We start from the raw sequence: 18,694 nt of genomic DNA on the forward strand, positions 1-18,694 counted from the left end.
AGGAATCAAGGGACGTCTAGCTGGATGGCGGCCAGCTTCGGCCCGAGCGACTCTCCCCTCAGTCACGGGGTGCCGGGCGCGCCTCGCCTCCCCGCCCGGCACTGGGCGCGGCGGGCTGCTAGCTCTCACAATGCAGGTTCGCGCCCTCGGGGCTGGAGAGGGCGCGTTGCCATGACAACGGCCGCCGTGGCGCGCGCCCGGGCACGGTACCCCCAGGCGCGCGCAGCCTTCCCCCCTCCCGATCCCCCCCAGTGGCTGAGCGCAACCCCCCCCGCCCCCGGCTGTGGGAAGGGGCCGGGCCAGCCTCCTGACGTCGGTGCGGGGCTCGGAAGATGGCTGCAGAGCCCAGCACCGGGCAGTGGCTGCGGCGGCGGCGGCGGGCGGGGAGCGCGGCGGGCGGGGGCTCCTCCTGGCGCTTGGGGCGCTGAGTCGAGAGGCGCGGAGGCAGCTAGGGCGCGTGGGGGCTTAGGCGGCCGCTGGGCACCACCTCCCCGTCAGCCGCCGCACGATGGGCAGCGCGGAGGACGCAGTCAAAGAGAAACTGCTGTGGAACGTGAAAAAGGAGGTAAAGTCGGGGTACGGACCCCCGGGGGCTCGCGTCCCTGTCCGCAAGGCCCAAGGGACAGAAAGATCTGCGCCCATTCCGGGGCGCGGGCGCTCGCGGGCCTTGGGCGGGGGCGGGGTCCTGGACTGGTTTGCGGTTCCTGCCCCACTCCCGGATCAGGGGGCAGCTCTCCTCGGCCCAAGGGGCTAGGCCGGCGCTTCAGGGTTTGTTTGCTCCGCGATCCCGCAGCTCCCCGCCCTGTGAAGGCAGCAGCTCTGGGAGACCAAGGTCGGGGGAGGGGTGGCAGCGATTTCTAGAGAACCCTAGCTGCCCATTCATTGCCCGCGCCGCCTGAGGAGGGGGCGGGGCCCCTCGCGGGCCTCCTAGAGCGCTAAATGGGTGACTTGGGGGCTTAGCTCCGGTTTGCCCTACACCGCATTCAGTTATCTTTCTGGGAACCGAGTCTCGGCTGCAGGAGGGTTCGCCGCACACCTCACTGCTTCTCACTCCACGCCCACCTCCCTACCCAGAGGCCAGGGGGTGTTTTGAGAATGGTTTTTAAGACTCAAGATTATTTTCCTCTTTTGAGGAGTCCCCCCGCCCACGTCAGAAAGAGAAAAAGTCCTTCTCTGTACTAATGTCCTTTACTTTGACCCTGCCCTAAAAGCCATTTCAATTTCATGGTGATGGGGGGGTTGTCCATATGACTCACCCGCAAACGAGAGCTGGAGAGTTCAAACCCACAGAGTGGATTAGAATGGATTAGGCCTCTGGATGGAGCCACGAACTCCTCCCACCTACCTCTGTGTCTGCCAGATGTGTAAACTCAATGAGGGCAGGACACCCATCCGGTCCAGAGCTCTGTATCCGCGTAGGCACTCGATGACTATTTGGTAAATAAATCTGCTGATCTTGGAGACTGCAAAGTCTGATGGGAATGCATAAACTTTGGGATAGTCTGGACCAGCTCTTTGTGACCTTGAATAAGTTACTTAACCTCTCTGAGTCTCAATTTCTTCATCTCTAAAATAAGGATAGTGATATTCACCTCATATATAAAAAGTTTACCATGTTGGTTCCTTTACCCTTTCCTAGAATTTCAGGACTGGAGAAGACTCTGGGTTCTTATAAAATCCTGGAAGGCTCTAGATCGTTCTTCCACATTAATTATGGCCTGGCTATTGTGCCCTAACTTTTGTTTCCTTCCCTTCTGTTGGCAAAGAAGTAGTTGAAGCCATCACCTTTCCAACTGTGTGTGAGAAGCTCCATTGTGCCTTTGCTGTGAAGTGGCCAAGTGAGAGGTTTTTTAGGCCAGGAGTACATCAGATTAGCATTTAAGCCCCAACTCTGGTCTCCCCAAGGAAAAAAGAAATCTCAAATCTCAGTAATTATCCTCAGGAAACAAATAGTCTAGTGACAGAGACTTATATGAACAGTATAAACAAGAACAAAAATGTAGCCATACCCAAACTATGGGCAGATGTGCTAGGATTGTTGGTGTGTTCCAAATTTGGGGTTGGTCAGGGATGATGGGAAAGATTTGGGGGAAGGCAGTATTTAGAAGGCTGTCTGTACTACTCCCAGAATGATTCTTAAACAAGTGTAAGAAATGTCCAGAATATGCCACAGCTATGTGTATTACCTGACAGAGGTTGACCCGCTCTGAACTCTTAGTTCCCTTCCCCCTTCAGCGCTTGATTTCAAAAGAAGTATAATCCTTTCTTGTCCTGCAAGTAGGGACAGTGGGGGTAATTGTAGGCAAGTCTGGCCTTTCACAAAGGACTTGTAGTATAATTTTTTTTTTTTTTTTTGGCTGTGCTGCACAGCTTGTGGGATCTTAGTTCCCCGGTCAGGGATTGAACCTGGGCCCCAGCAGTGAAAGCACCGAGTCCTAACCACTGGACCGCCAGGGAATTCCCAGGGTATCTATAGGTCCTCCTAATCCAAAAGTCTGCCCCAACAGCCTGCTTCAGATGCCTGCAGGTCTTTGAGCTGTGACATTATGCTCTGTTTAATGCAAAACCCCTTGGGAAGTAATCTAGGAAGGTTTTAATAGTTTAGAGTGCAGGCTCTATTTACAATAGCCAGGACATGGAAGCATCCTAAGTGTCCATTGACAGATGAATGGATAAAGAAGATGTGGCACATATATACAATGGAATATTACTCAGCCATAAAAAGAAACGAAATTGAGTTATTTGTAGTGAGGAGGATGGACCTAGAGTCTGTCATACAGAGTGAAGTAAGTCAGAAAGAGAAAAACAAATACCGTATGCTAACACATATATATGGAATCTAAAAAAAAAAAAAAAAAATAGTTCTGAAGAACCTAGGGGCAGGACAGGAATAAAGATGCACACGTAGAGAATGGACTTGAGGACACGGGGAGGGGGAAGGGCAAGCTGGGACGAAGTGAGAGAGTGGCATGGACATATATACACTACCAAATGTAAAATAGATAGCTAGTGGGAAGCAGCTGCATAGCATAGGGAGATCAGCTCGGTGCTTTATGACCACCTAGAGGGGTGGGAGGGAGACGCAAGAGGGAGGACATGTGGGGATATATGTATATGTATAGCTGATTCACTTTGGTATAAAGCAGAAACTAACACCACTGTAAAGCAATTATACTCCAATAAAGATGTTAAAAAAAAAATAGAGTGCAGGATCGATCTGATCCCCCTTTACCTAACCGCTAACCATGAGCACTTTGCAGCAGGGAGGAGACTCCGGGTCCTTCCTCCCTCCTCCCCAGACTTTAGAAGCTCTACCACCCTCCAAACGAAAGTGAGGGCCTGGGGAGCTAGAGCAGCATCAGGACACTGGACACAGGACACTGTCCAAAGAATGGCGAAGACTAGCTCTCCCAGAGCTTACTATATCTGTAAGATTTAATGTTGGGATTGAGGTAATCCATCCCTCTAATCTTCAGTATTAGTATTTGTCTCCTGGCAGGTTCCCCCAAGGCATCAAAAGTGCTTGGTTTAAGTGTTGGGAGCAACTAGAACCTCATATACTCCTGCTGGGAGTGTAAATTGGTACAACCACTTTGGAGAGCAACTTGGCAAAATCTAATAATATAGAATATACTCATCAGAAATTCCTTGCCTAAAAATATAAATCCAAAGAAATGAGCACCCGTGTTCACACAAAGACATGTCTAGAATGTTCACAGCAGCACTACCCATAATAGCCCCAAATTGGAAGCTACCCGAATGCCAGTCAACTGTGAGTTGTTCACACAATGGAGAATGAACAACGCACATCCATATACAACATGAACAAATCTCACAGTCACACCAAGGAGCAAAAGAAACCCAGTCACAAAAACTACACAGTGAGCCATTCCATCCATGAAAAGTACAAAACCCCACAAAAGTGCTCTATGATGTTAGAAGTCAGGATAGTGGGTACCTTTGAGGGAAGTAGTGACTAGAAGGAAACATGGCAGAGTCTGGGGATACTTTAGGGTGCTGGTCACGTTTTGTTTCTTGATCTGATGCTGGTTTCATAGATGCGTTCAATTTGTGAAAATTCTTCAAGCTGTGTAATTATGATATATACCCTTTTCTATTTGTACATCAATTTTGAAGTTTTTTTTTTTTTTAAGTGCTTTCTAAAGAAGGCTGTGACCGCTTACCTTACAAGGCATTCAGAAGCTTTTACATCCAGGTAGGAACCCAAACATAGGGTTTTACCTAGACAGAAAGAAGACTGGGCTTGTGAGCATGTGGGGAGTGTCCCTGAGGCCTAGATGGACCTACCCCTACCCTCAGAGAAGGGAGAAAAGGAGGGTCAGGTTGTTTATCTGGAGCCTGTACTGAAACAGTTTGTCCCTAAAGGACAGTGCGTGCCCACAGGCCCTTCTGCAGCTAAGTACAGGTGAGCAAATAGCATCCCACCCCTGTTCTCTATAGCAGGGCACTTCCTCCTGGGTTGGAATATCTGCACTGATTGATTGGTGGGTTTATAGCATCTTTTTTCCTGGTTGCCTTTCCAAGATGTTGGTGCTATCTGTACTGAAGAAACTTTGCTTCCCCACCCCTCCCTTTCCTATCATCTACTCTGCAGGTGTCTGAACCCAGACCAGGGGGGCAGAGCCAAGCCATTTACTTGCTCACAGGCGTTTGGTCAATCGATTAATCAATCAGTCAATAACGATGCTGCCCATTTATTCACAGGTGAAGCAAATCATGGAGGAGGCTGTCACCAGGAAGTTTGTGCATGAAGACAGCAGCCACATCCTTACTCTATGTGGTGAGTGAGTGACTGGGGGCTACTGGGAGAGGGTTTAAAAACTGAGGACACTATCTTGGGGCCAGGGAAAGATGAGTCCTCAGGTTTAGTAGTTCTCAAATCTGGCTGCAAGTCAGAATCAACTCAGAAGCTTATGGAATCTCCTTGGGTCCCATCCCAGACCTACTGAATCAGGATCTCCAGGGCCCAAGAATTGACTATATATGTCTAGTTCCCAAGGACAGTAGCGCTCAAATTTTAGCATGCATCAGAGTCACCTGTAGGACTTGTTAAAACCCAGATTCCTGGGTCCCAACCCTGGAGTTTCTGATTCTAGTCTGCCTGGGGCGGTCCCACGAATTTGCATTTCTAACAAGTTCACAGATGACGCTGATACTGCTGGTCCAGAGACCACACTTTAAGGGCCATTGTCCTAGGTAGTTGGGTTTGGGAACCACTGCTCTGGTTTATCTTTACATTAACTTTGGGGAAGGGTCTGTGCTTTTGGATGCTTTCTGTGCCACATCTATTTTCTAATTAATCACACCTGCATTGCTCCAACATCCCAACTATCCAAGCACTCGACTGCATGCAGAACAACATGAGTGTAAAGGAGGGATAGCCAAGCCTTCCCACCTTAGAAAGGAGAAAGTCTGTAATAAACCAACGCTTCTGCCTCAGCGTGAACACTTTTGCTTTTGTAGGAGCAAGCCTGTCCCTACACACAACTGAAACTTCTTGGATTTCCAGGAATTTGACCTTCCGTTTGCCATCTTTTTTTTTTTTAATTTATTTTTGGCTGTGCCAGGTCTTAGTTGCGGCATGCAGGATCTTTCGTTGCAGCGCGCGGGCTTCTCTCTAGTTGTGGCGTGCGGGTTTTCTCTTCTCTAGGTGTGGTGCGCAGGCTCCAGGGCGCGTGGGCTCTGTAGTTGGTGGCACGCAGGCTCTAGTTGAGGCGTGTGAGCTCAGTAGTTGTGGCGCGCGGGCTTAGTTGCTCCGCGGCATTCGGGATCTTAGTTCCCTGACCAGGGATCGAACCCACGTCCCCGGCTTTGGAAGGCGGATTCTTTACCTCTGGACCACCAGAGAAGTCCCCCATTTGCCACCTTTATGTTGTTTTCCTTGGCCTCTGAGATTGGTGTTCATTGAAGGGAGGTTGTGCATTTCTGAGGTGAAGGAATGAAAGGAGGAGATACGGGAAGGGACACTTTTGACAGTAGCATGGTGAGGCCGATAGAGCTGCCCCTCCCATCAGTCCAGCAGCAAACACTGAAGGTCCCCCAGATTCCAGATACTGTTCTCCAGGTAGGGAAACAGCAGTGGCAAGATGGACAGCGTCTCTGCCCCGGAGGATTATATTCTGTGGGCAGAGAGACAGAAAACAAATGTACACATGAATATATCCTGCAATAACAGGTGTGGCAACAGCTACGAAAAAACAAATAAAGCAGAGAAATGTGGGAGGGCGAGTGGGGAGAGGTAGCCTGTGAACAGAGCCCGAGTGACAGACTGAGGGTTCAGACAAATCCTGGTGCTCTGCTTCTCAAGTTGTTTTGGACAAGTTTCTTAACTTCTGTCACCCACAGTTTGCTCCTCTAAAAACAGGGTGGTGATTCCCAACTCAAGGAGTTTCTGTGGGTATTGAGATGATACATGTGAAGGTTCCTAGCATTGTAAGAGATGAGAAGAATGTCTGTGTTTCCTCCTCTTTTGGATGTTAAGCCTGAAACTAGGTTTGCAGGATTTGAGGTCCTACTATCTCCCTTTCGGGTAAGTTTCCCTGGTTCTTTGAGATGATATAACGGTTCTCAGGTTTGCAGGAGCAATGTGATCCTACCTTTTCTCGCAGAAGCCCTGCTGGGGAAAAAGCATGCTAGTCTTGCAATAGGTGACTTTGACAAGTATTAGAACCCTAATCCCTTCCACCTGTGCTATGTTCCCCTGACGTCAGCCACTGTCTGTCATTGTCACCAGAAGGGCTCTACTGGTGGCCCAATTAGTCGTGGCATGGTGCTAGGCTTTGTCCAGAGCACACACAGCAAACACAGAAAACAGAATAAAATAGCACAAACAGCTTGTGCACGGGTGCCACATGTGGGCGGCCGTAGGTAAATGGGGGAAGAGAGGCAGGGGAAAAAGCTGTTGGCGTCCCACCATCAGGTCCATTAGGGTGAGAAGAAACCGTCAGCTCTCCTCTGATGAGTCCAGGGGCCCCCAGGAAGCAGCAGGGCTTTCATTTTTGCCTCTTGCCTTGAAGCGCATGGCTCTTTCCAGCAGGCAGGGATATCACCTTCAAAAGGAAAGATTCTTCTACTTTCAGCCAATTTCAGTCACGGACTAGAACAAGGGACTATGAAATAGACCCAGGTCTCCAGGGTTCTAAGATCAGCCCCAAAGCAAGAGGAGCCCTGTTCTGCTGGATTTCAGGAGGTGCCTTAGGTCAAAGTGCAAACTTAAATGCCCACAGGGTCGAACGAGAGAAGTCCGGGTGTGGGACAGCAGGCAGTGGTGGGGACTAGGGTAAACTGGGTAGCACTTGCCATGTTTGAAGGGGGCAGCCGCCACTCAGCTTCTGAAGGAATGCTGGCCCTGGCTTGCTATGGCCTTTGTTTTATTTTAAGAGAAGCCAGAAGTCTGGGTTTTTACATGAAATGTCCCAAGTTTTAAATGCTGATAACTAATTCCCATTAAAAAAAAAAAAATTGTGTGGGCTAAACAAAAGGCATCTGCAAGCCTCTGCCAGTTTGCTGCCTCTGCCTTGGGCTTAGTGCACAGTCACGGAAGGGAATGCTAGCAGGAGGGGCTCCCAATAGTGTAAAGCTAAGTCAAGCCGGGGCATCTGAGACCCACGGGAAAAGGAATCTTTATACTTTGTTGAAAATGGTGTTCAGTGGTGAGGGGGATCTCAGTTTGGGCTCCAAATAAGGTTGGTTTAAAGCAGTGATTATCGAGGCTTCCCTGGCAGTCCAGTGGTTAGGGCTCTGCACTTCCACTGCACGGGGCACAGGTTTGATATCTGGTACGATCCCGCATGCCACCCAGTGTGGCCAAAAAAAAAAAAAAAAAGCAGTGATTATCAACCTTTTTTCCTGCCTGCATCACAGAGTGGAATCATGATCAGGGATTCCTAGGGGGAGGCAGAGAGAATAGACATGTACTGATGGAAAACTCCACTCTTCTGGCTTTTTGGAGATTCTGAAATGCCAGGCTCCTTCACCCCCTGGAAAAATGTTCAGAAGTGCATTTTTAGTCTGAAGTGGGTCCAGTCTTACCCTGGGTCTTGCAGTTGTCCCAGCCACATCCAGAATTCAGCTTCGTTCTTGGGGAAGTGGGAGTGCAGAGAAAGTGCTGAGAGAAAGGGAGCAGAGTGAAGGCCGTGGAGACTGGATTAACTGTGCAGTGAGTGACCCCTTTCACTAGAGCTTTGTGGAGGGCTGGGGTCCTGGGCCCCTCTGCCCTGCCTTGGCCCCTCTGTTCATCGCAGAGGATGGCTAGGGGGTGACTGAAGAGGTCAGGGCCTGAGCAAGATGAGCTTCCCTGAGCTTCCTTAGAATACAGACATTTTTGAACCGGAAACAGAACCTTCCTGGAGAGCCTTAGAAATGGAACTGAAGAATCTCTCGGTCAAGACCTGGCCCTGGGCAAACCCAGGAAAGTTGCTGTTCCTCAAGGGGAGGAGTGAGACTCCCAGGATTGACGAGAAACATGCGTTTGTTGTGTTTGCTGTGCTTGTTCCTAAACCTGTCTGTCTAGAAGCCAGACAGGCCCCAGCAGGTAGGAACCTTGTGAGGAGGCCTTGCTGGCAAACCCAGCTGGCAGGGAGGGGTTCTATGTGTGCTGTTCTCCTACCACAGAGCAAGGCTGCATTGCTGCTCTGAGGCACCCCCTGCCAGCCCCCAGGAGCTGTGTGACTGTACCCGCGCACTGGAGAATAGGCCCAAACCCCACTGTTGGGAGAAGCTTCTTGGATATCTCGTCTTCATCTTAAAAAGTCATGTCACGTTTGCGTTTTGCTCCATAATATGGCCTCTGAAACTTTGTGCTGCTGAATGAAATTAATGCTTCCTGTTTTTCTGTGGCTTCCTGAACCCCCCGCTCCCCGGGCGTAGGCTGATATCTCCTGCCACCCCAACCCCCAGAGGGCAAGGTGCTCTTAACTTTTGCTTGTGGGCAACTCAAGGTCAGGGTTAAACAGCAGATTGTCCTGAGTTTCACCTTTGAACTCTGCATTTGTAATAGCAATATGACTGCTCATAGAGTGCCCAGTTACTGTTCCCATCGAGGGGTCTGGGGTAGTTTAGGCCTTAACCGCGGAGCACTGTGCCTCCCCGCCCCTCTGGCTCAGAGGGCAGCATCTGCCTCCACAGTGTCTCTGTTTGCTCCATTCCAGTTGGGCGCTGAGGTTGGATTTTAACCACTGGTGGGTAGAAGGGCTTTAGGAGGCCCACAGAGAGGTTCCCGGCCTGGCAGAGCAGGTTCTTAGACTTGTAAACATCTCCTTTTTCCGGCCACAGGCACCGGGGGCGGGACCCAGACCAGCCCTGCCCCTCAGTCCTTAGGTTCCCTGCCCTCCCCGCGCTGATCGGTCCACCTGAGGGTTGCTTCAGGCTGAGGATGAGCTGTAATGGGAGACGGGGGTGGAGTCTGTGGAGCTGGGAACACCACCAGGGCTTTATTAACCCGCTCCCTGTTGCTAAGCAGCTTTCATGAGCCGGGAAGTTCAGCCGCAGCAAGCTCCTCCGGGGAATGGCAAGGAGATGCTAATGAGCTGGGAGAGAAGCAGGTGTGACGGGAGGGTGCATCCCACCTGGGATACTGGAGCCGGAGGTATTTCAGCACGTCCTGAGATTCAGGCACCAGGCAGTTTTTACTCTGTCTCTCTTCAGTGAAAGGGATTCCTTCTCTCTTCTCCCCGCCCACACTGAACGAACAGCTCGTTCTCAGCATATCTGGCTTCCACTTTCCATGTGGTAATGATCCAGTAGGAAGAAAGGCCCTCTGGGAGACTGGCTCCCCTCGCCCTGTCTTGGGGCATGGCTGAGGGCACATGGTGATGGTCTGTAGCTGAGACTTTGAAGTCCGGCAAACCTGACCTGGGTTCACACACTGACCATGTCACCAAGTGTGTGACCATGGCCACTTATTCAGCAACTCTGAACCTATGGAATAAGGTTGATGTGAGGATTAAAAGAGTGATGCGGGTAAAGCACACAGCATGGAGCCAGGTATGCAGTAGGTGCTCAGTAAATGTTGTTGTCATCACCACCACCAGTGACGTTCTACTTTGTTCTTGAAAGTGATCTTTTAACCTTCCCCATAAAGCCTCCTAGAACCTTCTCCAGGATTCCATTTAGGCATCCATGTTTCTGGGAGTTTCGAGCATCTGGACAATCAGAAAAATTTGAACTCTGGGAACCCAATCAAGGAATTTGAAAATATTAAGAAATTATTATTGATTTTGTAGGTGCAGTACAGGTATTAGGTACACGTTTTTAAAAGAGTCATCTTTTAGAGATACACACTAAAATATTTATGGACAAAAATATATGATATGTAAGATTTGCTTCAAAATAATCTAGGGATAAGGGGGAAAGTGGTTGGAGGTGGTATAACTAAAGCAAGATTGGTCCTTCCTTGATCATTGCTTATGTTGTGTGATGGGTACTCGGGGGTTCATTATATCATCCTCTTTACTTTTGTAGATGATTGGAATTTTCCATAATGAAATGGTTTTTTTAAAAAGGAGGAAGAGGAGGAGGAGAGGATGGGTGGTGGAAGAGATAGAGATAGCAAGTATATGCAGCTTTTTTTTATAGGATGTATTTTTATTTCAAAAACTATGTATTGAATGCATCCTTAAACCTTAAACAGGATTCTGGACACATAAGCCTGCAGAACAGACAAATAAGTATGGAAATCTGCCCCACCTTCTGGGTGTTGGAACTGGATGTTGGATACTGGAGGGTGGGGTCTGAAGTCACGTAAATATAGAATTTTTTTTTTTTTTTTTAAGGCCGTGCCACGCGGCATGCGGGATCTTATTGCCCCACTAGGGGTCGAACCCATGCCCCCTGCAGTGGAAGCGTGGAGTCTTAACCACTGGACCGCCAGGGAAGTCCTAGAATACTTTATAGGAGTAGATCAGCATTAAATGCTAGTCACTGAATTTTCATAATTTAATTTGTCTTGTAGACTGTTGTGTTTAATCCAACACATAGAGATAGTCCCACCCCCGAGCTGGCCCAGCCTCTGTCCCCAAGTCCATGTACAGACATCTGTTAGTGGTGGAGGCTTCACAGCCTAGAAGCTGTGCCCAGGGGCAGTGGGGAGAACAGGGAAGGGGAGCAGATGTTGCTGAAGGGTCCTCCCTGATCCTGGACCCCCAGTTGGAGTCAGGAAGGACCTGCTGTTGCTGAGGCTGCTGCCTTCCCTTCCCATCCTTGGTCTTTTAAACCAACGACAGGGCCCGGGTGGGGGACCTGTGTAGTTCTAGAGAGCGAACACCAAAGAGACGGACGCAAACCCAGCCCTTCACTGGCCCACACCAGACGAGTCATCACCTGGCTGCCAGACAGTAGGATGGTCAGTCATGCGGTGGCCAGTCATGGTGAAATCCAAAAAGAGGAGGAAGAGTAGAAACCCAGGACACTGGGCTCCCACCAGGAGGGAGCTTCTACAGGGAAGGCCAAAGTCCTGAGTCCTCAGTGCTGACCATAACCGCTGAGGCGAGCTATGAAGGCTGGTTTTGTAAGAAAAACGAGCGTTTGCAGCTCTCCTGTCCCAACAGAAAAGCTCTATGTGATCCCTCTCCCCATAAGTCACTGCCCATGGGAAATCCTTGACCTTGATGGAGCCACAGCCATGCCTGTCTAGAGGGGGGTGGGGAGAGCTCTGGTGACCACAGCACATGTCCTCCCTCCCCTCCCTGTCCTGCCTTCTCGGGCTGCCAAGGGGGCCCTCTATGGAGACAGGCCCGAGGAAGGGCACCAAGAGTCTTTCCCCTGAGATCAAGACCTAGCCCTTCTTCAGGGAGGCAGCTCCAGATGACCTGTCACAACAGTTATCACAACATCTAGCTGCGTGGCACATACACAACTTTCTTGAGAAATTTTATGTGCAGGGAAGCAGCTAAATGGTTTAACACCTAAATGGGGATGTAGGGCCAAGGGAGGTGGTGGTGTGTTTTTTTTTAATTGGAGAAATTACAGAATAGTTATGTACAAATGGAAAGTAATAGGGAAAAATTAAAGATACAGGAAAGAGAAGGGACGTATGCCGGAGTGATGTCCTTGAGAGGTGAAAGGGGCTGAAATCCAGTGCACAGGTGGGAGGGGTGGCCTTAGAGGGGAGCACAGCCAGAGCATCTGTAGCTACCAGAGGGAGGGCAGGGGACGGGCACAGCGCAGGAAGGAAAGGCAGTAATGCTCACCCATCGCCTTCCATGTTCTGGGTGCTACAAAGAGCCTTGTGCACCTCTGCACATGCTGTTGCCTTCAGTCACTCAGCACCCATCGAGGTGGGTGGGACCTGTTCCTTTCCCTCCCTGCAGTTGAAGCTCAGAGAGACTTAGTGGTCTGCACAAAGTCAAAAAGCTAGTAAGGAAAGGAACCAGGGTTTGAACCCACATCTGTCTGACTCTAAAGCCTGTGTTGCCCAGGGATGGGTCCCCCTGTGAGGCCTACCCAGGAGTGGAGTCTGGAGATGTGGGGCATTGAGGAGAAGTTGGAGGCGTAGCTTGGGTCACCAAACAGTGGACTCATGATGTCCAGAGATACCCTTGGAGACAGCGGGTCCCTTGTCGAGCTGGGCGAGGCTGGCGCTGGCCTGGTCCCCTGGCAAGCCAGTGTGCGCACGGCACGTGCAGACTCTGCCCTCCACCCCCAGCAGGGCAAGGAAGACGGGTGTGTGTGGTGTGAACTCCATTTCTCTCACTTGCTTGGTTCCAGAACATCGGGGCAGAGCTTCCTCCTCCCGGTGAAAGTCTGGGTGGGAGAGTTGCTTTCTTGTTTTAGGGCTTTGAACAAGGCTGAGTGCCACCCCCCTCAAAGCCAAAGCAAACCGCCAGCATCACCAGTGCAGGCGGAAGGAAAAATGTACCCTTGTTACCATAGAAATGCTTGTTCCGCGTGGAGGCAGCCGTCATAAATCCCTGGTGGAAATAGCTGGCCGGGGAAGTGGTGGGGGGAGAGACGTAGGATGCCTGGCCTCGCCTCTTTGCTCCCCTCACTTCATCCGCTACAAGTGAAACGTTGACTCCCTCCATGGGCAGTTGAGGAAGTTCCTACTTAAAAAAAGGCCGCCCATCCTACCCATTCCTTTATCTCCAGGGAGGCTGCTCCTCTCCTGGAAATCTTGGTTTCACCATCCAAGGCTTTTAAAAATTCTGCTCTGAGTAATGTCCCCCAAAACTCCAGGACCAAAGCAAGCCACTTGTGGCTAGCTGCTCCACCCAGCGCTTTCCTCACCTGGAAACTGAACTCGCCTGTTGCACAGATGGCAGCTGGCAGAGGTGGGGAGCAGGGGACACTGGACATACGTGCTCCTCCCATTATCAACCCCTTCTGGCTCAGAGCCTTGGGCCCAGCCTTCATGTCAGGCTGTGCTAACTCTGGATGCTGTGTCCCTCTACCTCAGCCAACTGACCTAGTTCTCTGAAAGCCATTCAGTGGGTCCCCCTCTTACCAGGCTGGGCTTGTCCAGGTCCCTTGGCTGCTGAACACAGTTTAAATGTGGATATGCGTGTGAGAGCCGGGGGTTGTTTCTGAGGACCCCTGGGCTGACTGAGGACCCTTCTCAACCACTGCTGCGTTTCCTGGCAGCCATGGCTTTAGTCCATTCTCGTGGGCTCCTGAGACACCTAAGCTTGTCCCAGCCCACTGAATTGTTTCTCAAGTCCCTACGCAGCTCAGATCACCAGTGGCTACCCTAAGCAGAGCCCAGATCCTCCTGCGGGAGGGGGAACCAAGCTAATCTGCAGACCCTGTTTGCTGAGGGAGCTGGTGATGGGGTGGGTGCCCATGGACAGACCCAGCCTTTCTGAGTTTCATGACTTTCAATTCACCTCCAGGTTGGAGAGAATCTCTAGCATCCTTTCATGATGGAATTATTGTTATTATTTTGAATCGGTAACCTGGCTCAAATACCAAAACTTTACAAAAGGTACACAGCGAAAAGTCTCACTCCTTTCCCTGCCCCCATTCACCCACTTCCCCTCCACCTACCAGTTTCCACACCAGTAATACTACCACTCTTCCTTCTTATGCATCCTTCCAGAGTTTTTTGTCCTGATTTTTTTTTTTTAATTCTATTCTTTGTTTACCCCACCCTTTTTGTAATCAAAAGGTATCATGCAGTCAAACTGCTCTGCATCTTGCTTTTGGAGACCTTTCCATTATTAGTTCCTGGAGATCATTCTCATTCTTTTTCAGAGGGGCATAATATTATGCTGTATGAATGTGCCGTATTTACTTAATCTGTCCTCTATTGATGGACAAGGGGATAGTTTCCAGTCTTCTGCTGTTATAACTAAGTAAGCTTGATTCTATCTGTAAGCTAGATTCTCACAAGAGGGGTTACTAGGTAAGAGGTTATTTGCAATGTTAATAGATAGTGCCACATTGCCACCATAGGGGGTCTTACCAATCAGCCCACCCTCCAGCAAGGTCTGAGAACATTCAGTAACTTCCCAAGTCCCTTCCCTCTCTATCTACCGATGTCTCCTCTGTTCTAAATTGGACTCCTTGGAATGGTTAAATCAGTAGGTAAGGAGTTTGTGGGAGGGGCCCTATAGGATTCCATTAGCACTTGTGGTCTCCAATCCATGCAGCATTTGTTGAGCCCCGTATCTTAATAGACTTTAGGGGCATGTCAGAGACTGGTGAGGGAGTGTCCCAGGGCTTGTCTGGGCTGTAGTTCACTGCTTTTCCTTGGGAAGATGGTGCCAGACCTTGTCAGGGTGGGATGTCCACAGCAAGGTGCTAAAGTTAAAATTATTTCCATTCCTGCCCACTCCAAGTTGCAGTTCCCTGAGCCTTGCTGTCACTTGGATAGGATGACACAGTAGAAAGGGTACCCTGGGCTCATCCGGTACCATAGCTCCAAAGGCCACTGGAAGACCAAGGTGGGGAGGGAGAGGATCATGCTTGTTGAGTCATGGCTGTTTCTCTGTTTCAATTCATTCACCCAAACCTTCCCATCCCAACCAATGACCAAAAAGAGTGTGGATTTTTATCAATTAGTACGTGTTTTTCTTATGTGAAGTGACCCAAATGACGTCAGGGCTGTCTCTCCCCTCTTCTGGGGCAACCAGAGTGGCTGCGGGTGGTGCTGGGAACCCTGAGACAGGGGCTCCTGAAACCTTCACGTCATGGCTGGGGGACCAGGGCCCAGACAGCTCAGTTAGAAGGGGGAAGATTTCGGCTGACTTGGTGCTTTGGCTGTGATGGGCGTTTCCTCCAGGGGCCTCTGTGTGACCTTCTCCTTGGAGAAGAGTGCTTGATGGTCTGTGAGAGGGCCTCCTGGGGAGCACAGACAGCTGGAGAGTTGCGCATTATTGCTGATAGCTCTACAACTGCAGTTCTGAGTGTGGTGTTCTCTGTATGTGGGGAGAGGCCAGGGGGATCTTTGTACTTGCATGTCTGTAAGTGCCGATCAGTGGAAGTGTCTGTGGTTCCGCTCAACCCAAAAGTCTTAGAGCAGGGTTTTAAAACTTTCTGGGGTCAGATACCCCTTTTAGAAACTAAAAGCCAAGGATCCTTTATCCAGAATAAAAACACTCACCTAAGCATGCAGAAGCAGACCAGTGATTCTGTGTGCAGTTTTAGGGGGTCTTGAAGGTCCAGAAGCCTATCAACAAACCCTCTTAGGAGAGTAATTCTCAATTATATATTATCAGTGTTATTATTATTTTGCCTACACACTGCACACAGTAACGTGCTCCTTCCCTGTGGAGGACAGCCCTGTGGGAGTGGGGAAGGACTAGTATAATTTGAACAACTACTGGCCGAGGAGCCCATGGAACCAGCTGAGGAATACCTGGCACAGAGGGTCGTTTACTTTGCTTGGAACATAGAGAGTTGAGAGAGATTTTTCCCTCTGCGGACATTGCCTGGCACCTTGCCCGGGTTTCACAGAAGGAACTTAGGGGCCATGGGGTGAGTGGGGGCACTGGGTGTGTTGTTTGGGCTTCTCTCAATATTCCCTACTTGCAGTAATTGCTGAGGAATGCCTCCGCCCGCCCCAGAGAACCCCGAGGCCTGTGCTCACATCTGCCTGGCAGGCTGGGTGAGGCCAAGCTGCTGCCTGCATCCCCAGGCTCCCCAGCCTGGCTACACGGGCAGTCGCCTGGGGAAGGTGGGAAAGCTAATGACTCATTATCCCGGCAATTAGTCACGTCACCAAGGCACATGATTCTCTGCAGGACTGGTGCCACCTGCTGCTGCTCTGGCCTTGTTCAGTGCTGCTTTTCTCCCACTCTGATCGGGGAGTGCCACCCCAGGAAATCGTCACCACCTTCTTCCAGCTGTGGACTTGTAGCTGCAGCAGCCCCAGGACTAAGAGACTAGGACAAAAAGGTCACTCACCTATGTACCCCAGGGCCACGCAGGACCTCCAGGGACCAAGGGGACAGCCATGGAGGGGAATATGTGGACACTTAAGCAAAGATTCCCCCACATGTCCCATACACACATGATACCTGTGGATACATCTGTCTGCGTACGCATGTGCTCATCGATATATGAACATGCCATGAAGGAAAGGCTGCAACTTGTGAAATAAAGTCCTCCGAGGCCTGAGCTCCCAGGAGAGGGAGGGGGTCCTGTCTTGTCTCCCCTTCCCTGGGATGCTCTCAATGAACTGGCCAGCTTCCACATTGGCCCCAGGGACTCTCTCTAACTTCTTGACCTCAGTACAAGAGAGAGCCAAACAAAACTCTTTGATAGGACATCAGTGACTGTCTGTCAGTAACAATGAAGGCAGAAAACAGGCGAGAGCCTCTGTTTTCAGGGATTATTTCCTAAGTCCAGGTTTCACATTCTTTTTTTTTTTTTTTTGGCTGCACTGTGTGGCATGTGGGATCTTAGTTCCCCGACCAACGATCGAACCCATGCCCCCTGTAGTGGAAGCACAGAATCTTAACCACTGGACCACCAGGGAAGTCCCCAGGTTTCATATTCTAACAACACTAGTTAGTCACAGTAAGCTTGATGGGGCCTCAGTTCCCCTGTTCCTAAGAGAATGACACCTCCACCCACCTCTGGGGCAGCCTGTGATCCTCTCTCTAGTGTGTCCTCGCCTCTCTCTGCCAGTGAGAGGACTTGCAAAAACCCAGCCCTTACAGGTTAGCCATAGAACAGGATCTCGACAAAAAGAGGTTAGGAGTCAGGAACCGACTTGCATCAAGGGCCTCCGGCATGAGGGGTTTGCGTACTTCATCTCGTGTAACATTTCACACCAGTTCTAAGAAGTCTCCCCCATTTCACAGATGATAAAACTGAGGCTCAGAGCGTTAAGTCACTTACCCATGTTTTCCAGAAGTAGCGAGTGGCACCATGCTTCAGACCCTGTTCTGACTCCCCACCTCCAACACAATCCCTGTAAAAAGAGTACCTGTGAAGTGAGGGGAGACCTCCTCCCACCTGTGGGCCCCCACCCCCCCAACACACCTGGAGGAGGTGAAAGGGGCTGGGCCAGTGTTTGGGGCCCTGTGTCTACTCCCAGCTCTGCCACTATGTGACTTCAAATCAGCTTTCTTCCCCTTTCTGGGCCTTTCCTTCCTCGGCTGTAAAACAATCAGCTTGTCCTCAGTAATGACCAAGCCCCTCCTTCCCCCACACCTACACACTAATTTTTTTAGAATCTGTATGTGCCCAGGGCAGCTCCCCACCCCCCCCCCCCCACCAAGCCCTTCTTTCCTTCCTATGGGGCCTGTCTGCTGAGAGCAGAATCCAGACGGAGAGAGTAGGCCTAGCCCCTAAAAACATGAATGAATGAAGGGAAGCCCTCCCTGCACGGGAAGTAGAAATCCCTCACTGTCGGCTGCAGGGCTCATCAATAATTCAGGGCTGCTGTCAGGTCCGATCTCTGCAGTGGCTTCATCAATATTTCAGCTCCTTCTCCAGAGCCTCGTTCCTTAGCAACCACATCATCTCTGCTCTACAGGAGGGCTGCCAGGCTGTGTGCTCCCTACATCCCCTGTCCTGTAGGTGCTGTCCGTGCTTGCCCTCGTGGGCAGGGGGTGGAGTCACCCATGCCAAGTGGCACTGGCAGCTTTGTCCTCAGAGCCTCAGGGCGATGCTGCATACAGGAGGCACGTACATACCAGATGAGAGGGAGGGACAGGGACGGTGTGGCACAGCAAAGCCCCCGCAGGTCCACCCTGGGCAGGAGCGGGGAGGGGCCCGCAGGAGCATTTTGGAGAGAGGTCAGGGTGTGTCTCCGTGGCCTGTCTTAAGCCCGAACCTCACCCCCTAGTCTTAGCAGAGCCAGGGCCTGCCCTCGCCTCTCTGCTCTCCATAGGTATGGGGGAGGGGAGTGCTTCTCCCTCTCCCGCTCTTGCCCAGGCTCAGCTGCTGCTTCCCTTTGTGGCCCAGGTGCGGTGGAGGCTTGCCTCCTGCATCAGCTGAGGCGCCGTGCCGCCGGCTTCCTGCGCAGTGACAAGATGGCAGCCCTGTTCACCAAGGTGGGGAAGACGTGCCCGGTGGCTGGGGAGGTTTGCCACAAGGTGCAGGAGCTGCAGCAGCAAGTAGAGGGCAGGTAAGCCCTGAACCAGCCCCTCCCATGCCTCCCTTCTGCTCTTTCCATTTGCTCTTTCTTGCAGGGCCTCACCTCTTGGATGACGGGCCAGCCTAAGGGTGGGGGGGTGGCCCTTCCAGGCACAAGGTCCTGCCCACCACCTCCAACCCCCCGTCCCAG

At 51.0% G+C, this 18,694-nt stretch overlaps 1 protein-coding gene across 2 annotated transcripts in view; it reads left to right on the forward strand.

The window, feature by feature from the left end:
• Positions 1-133: 133 nt before the first annotated feature.
• SGSM2 (small G protein signaling modulator 2) overlaps positions 134-18,694 on the forward strand; it is a 36,438-nt gene continuing 17,877 nt past the window's right edge. Inside the window, exons 1-3 of one of the 2 annotated variants that reach the window (XM_059907247.1) lie at positions 134-565; positions 4,726-4,801; positions 18,373-18,535. In XM_059907247.1, the coding sequence (XP_059763230.1) occupies positions 509-565; positions 4,726-4,801; positions 18,373-18,535 (296 nt within the window). In that variant the 5' untranslated portion in view covers positions 134-508. The remainder of the gene's footprint in view (positions 566-4,725; positions 4,802-18,372; positions 18,536-18,694) is intronic. The other variant, XM_059907248.1, reaches the window with a different exon arrangement.

This window comes from Balaenoptera ricei, chromosome 20 (genome assembly GCF_028023285.1).
Source record: "Balaenoptera ricei isolate mBalRic1 chromosome 20, mBalRic1.hap2, whole genome shotgun sequence".
NCBI classification, from domain to species: Eukaryota; Metazoa; Chordata; class Mammalia; order Artiodactyla; family Balaenopteridae; genus Balaenoptera; species Balaenoptera ricei.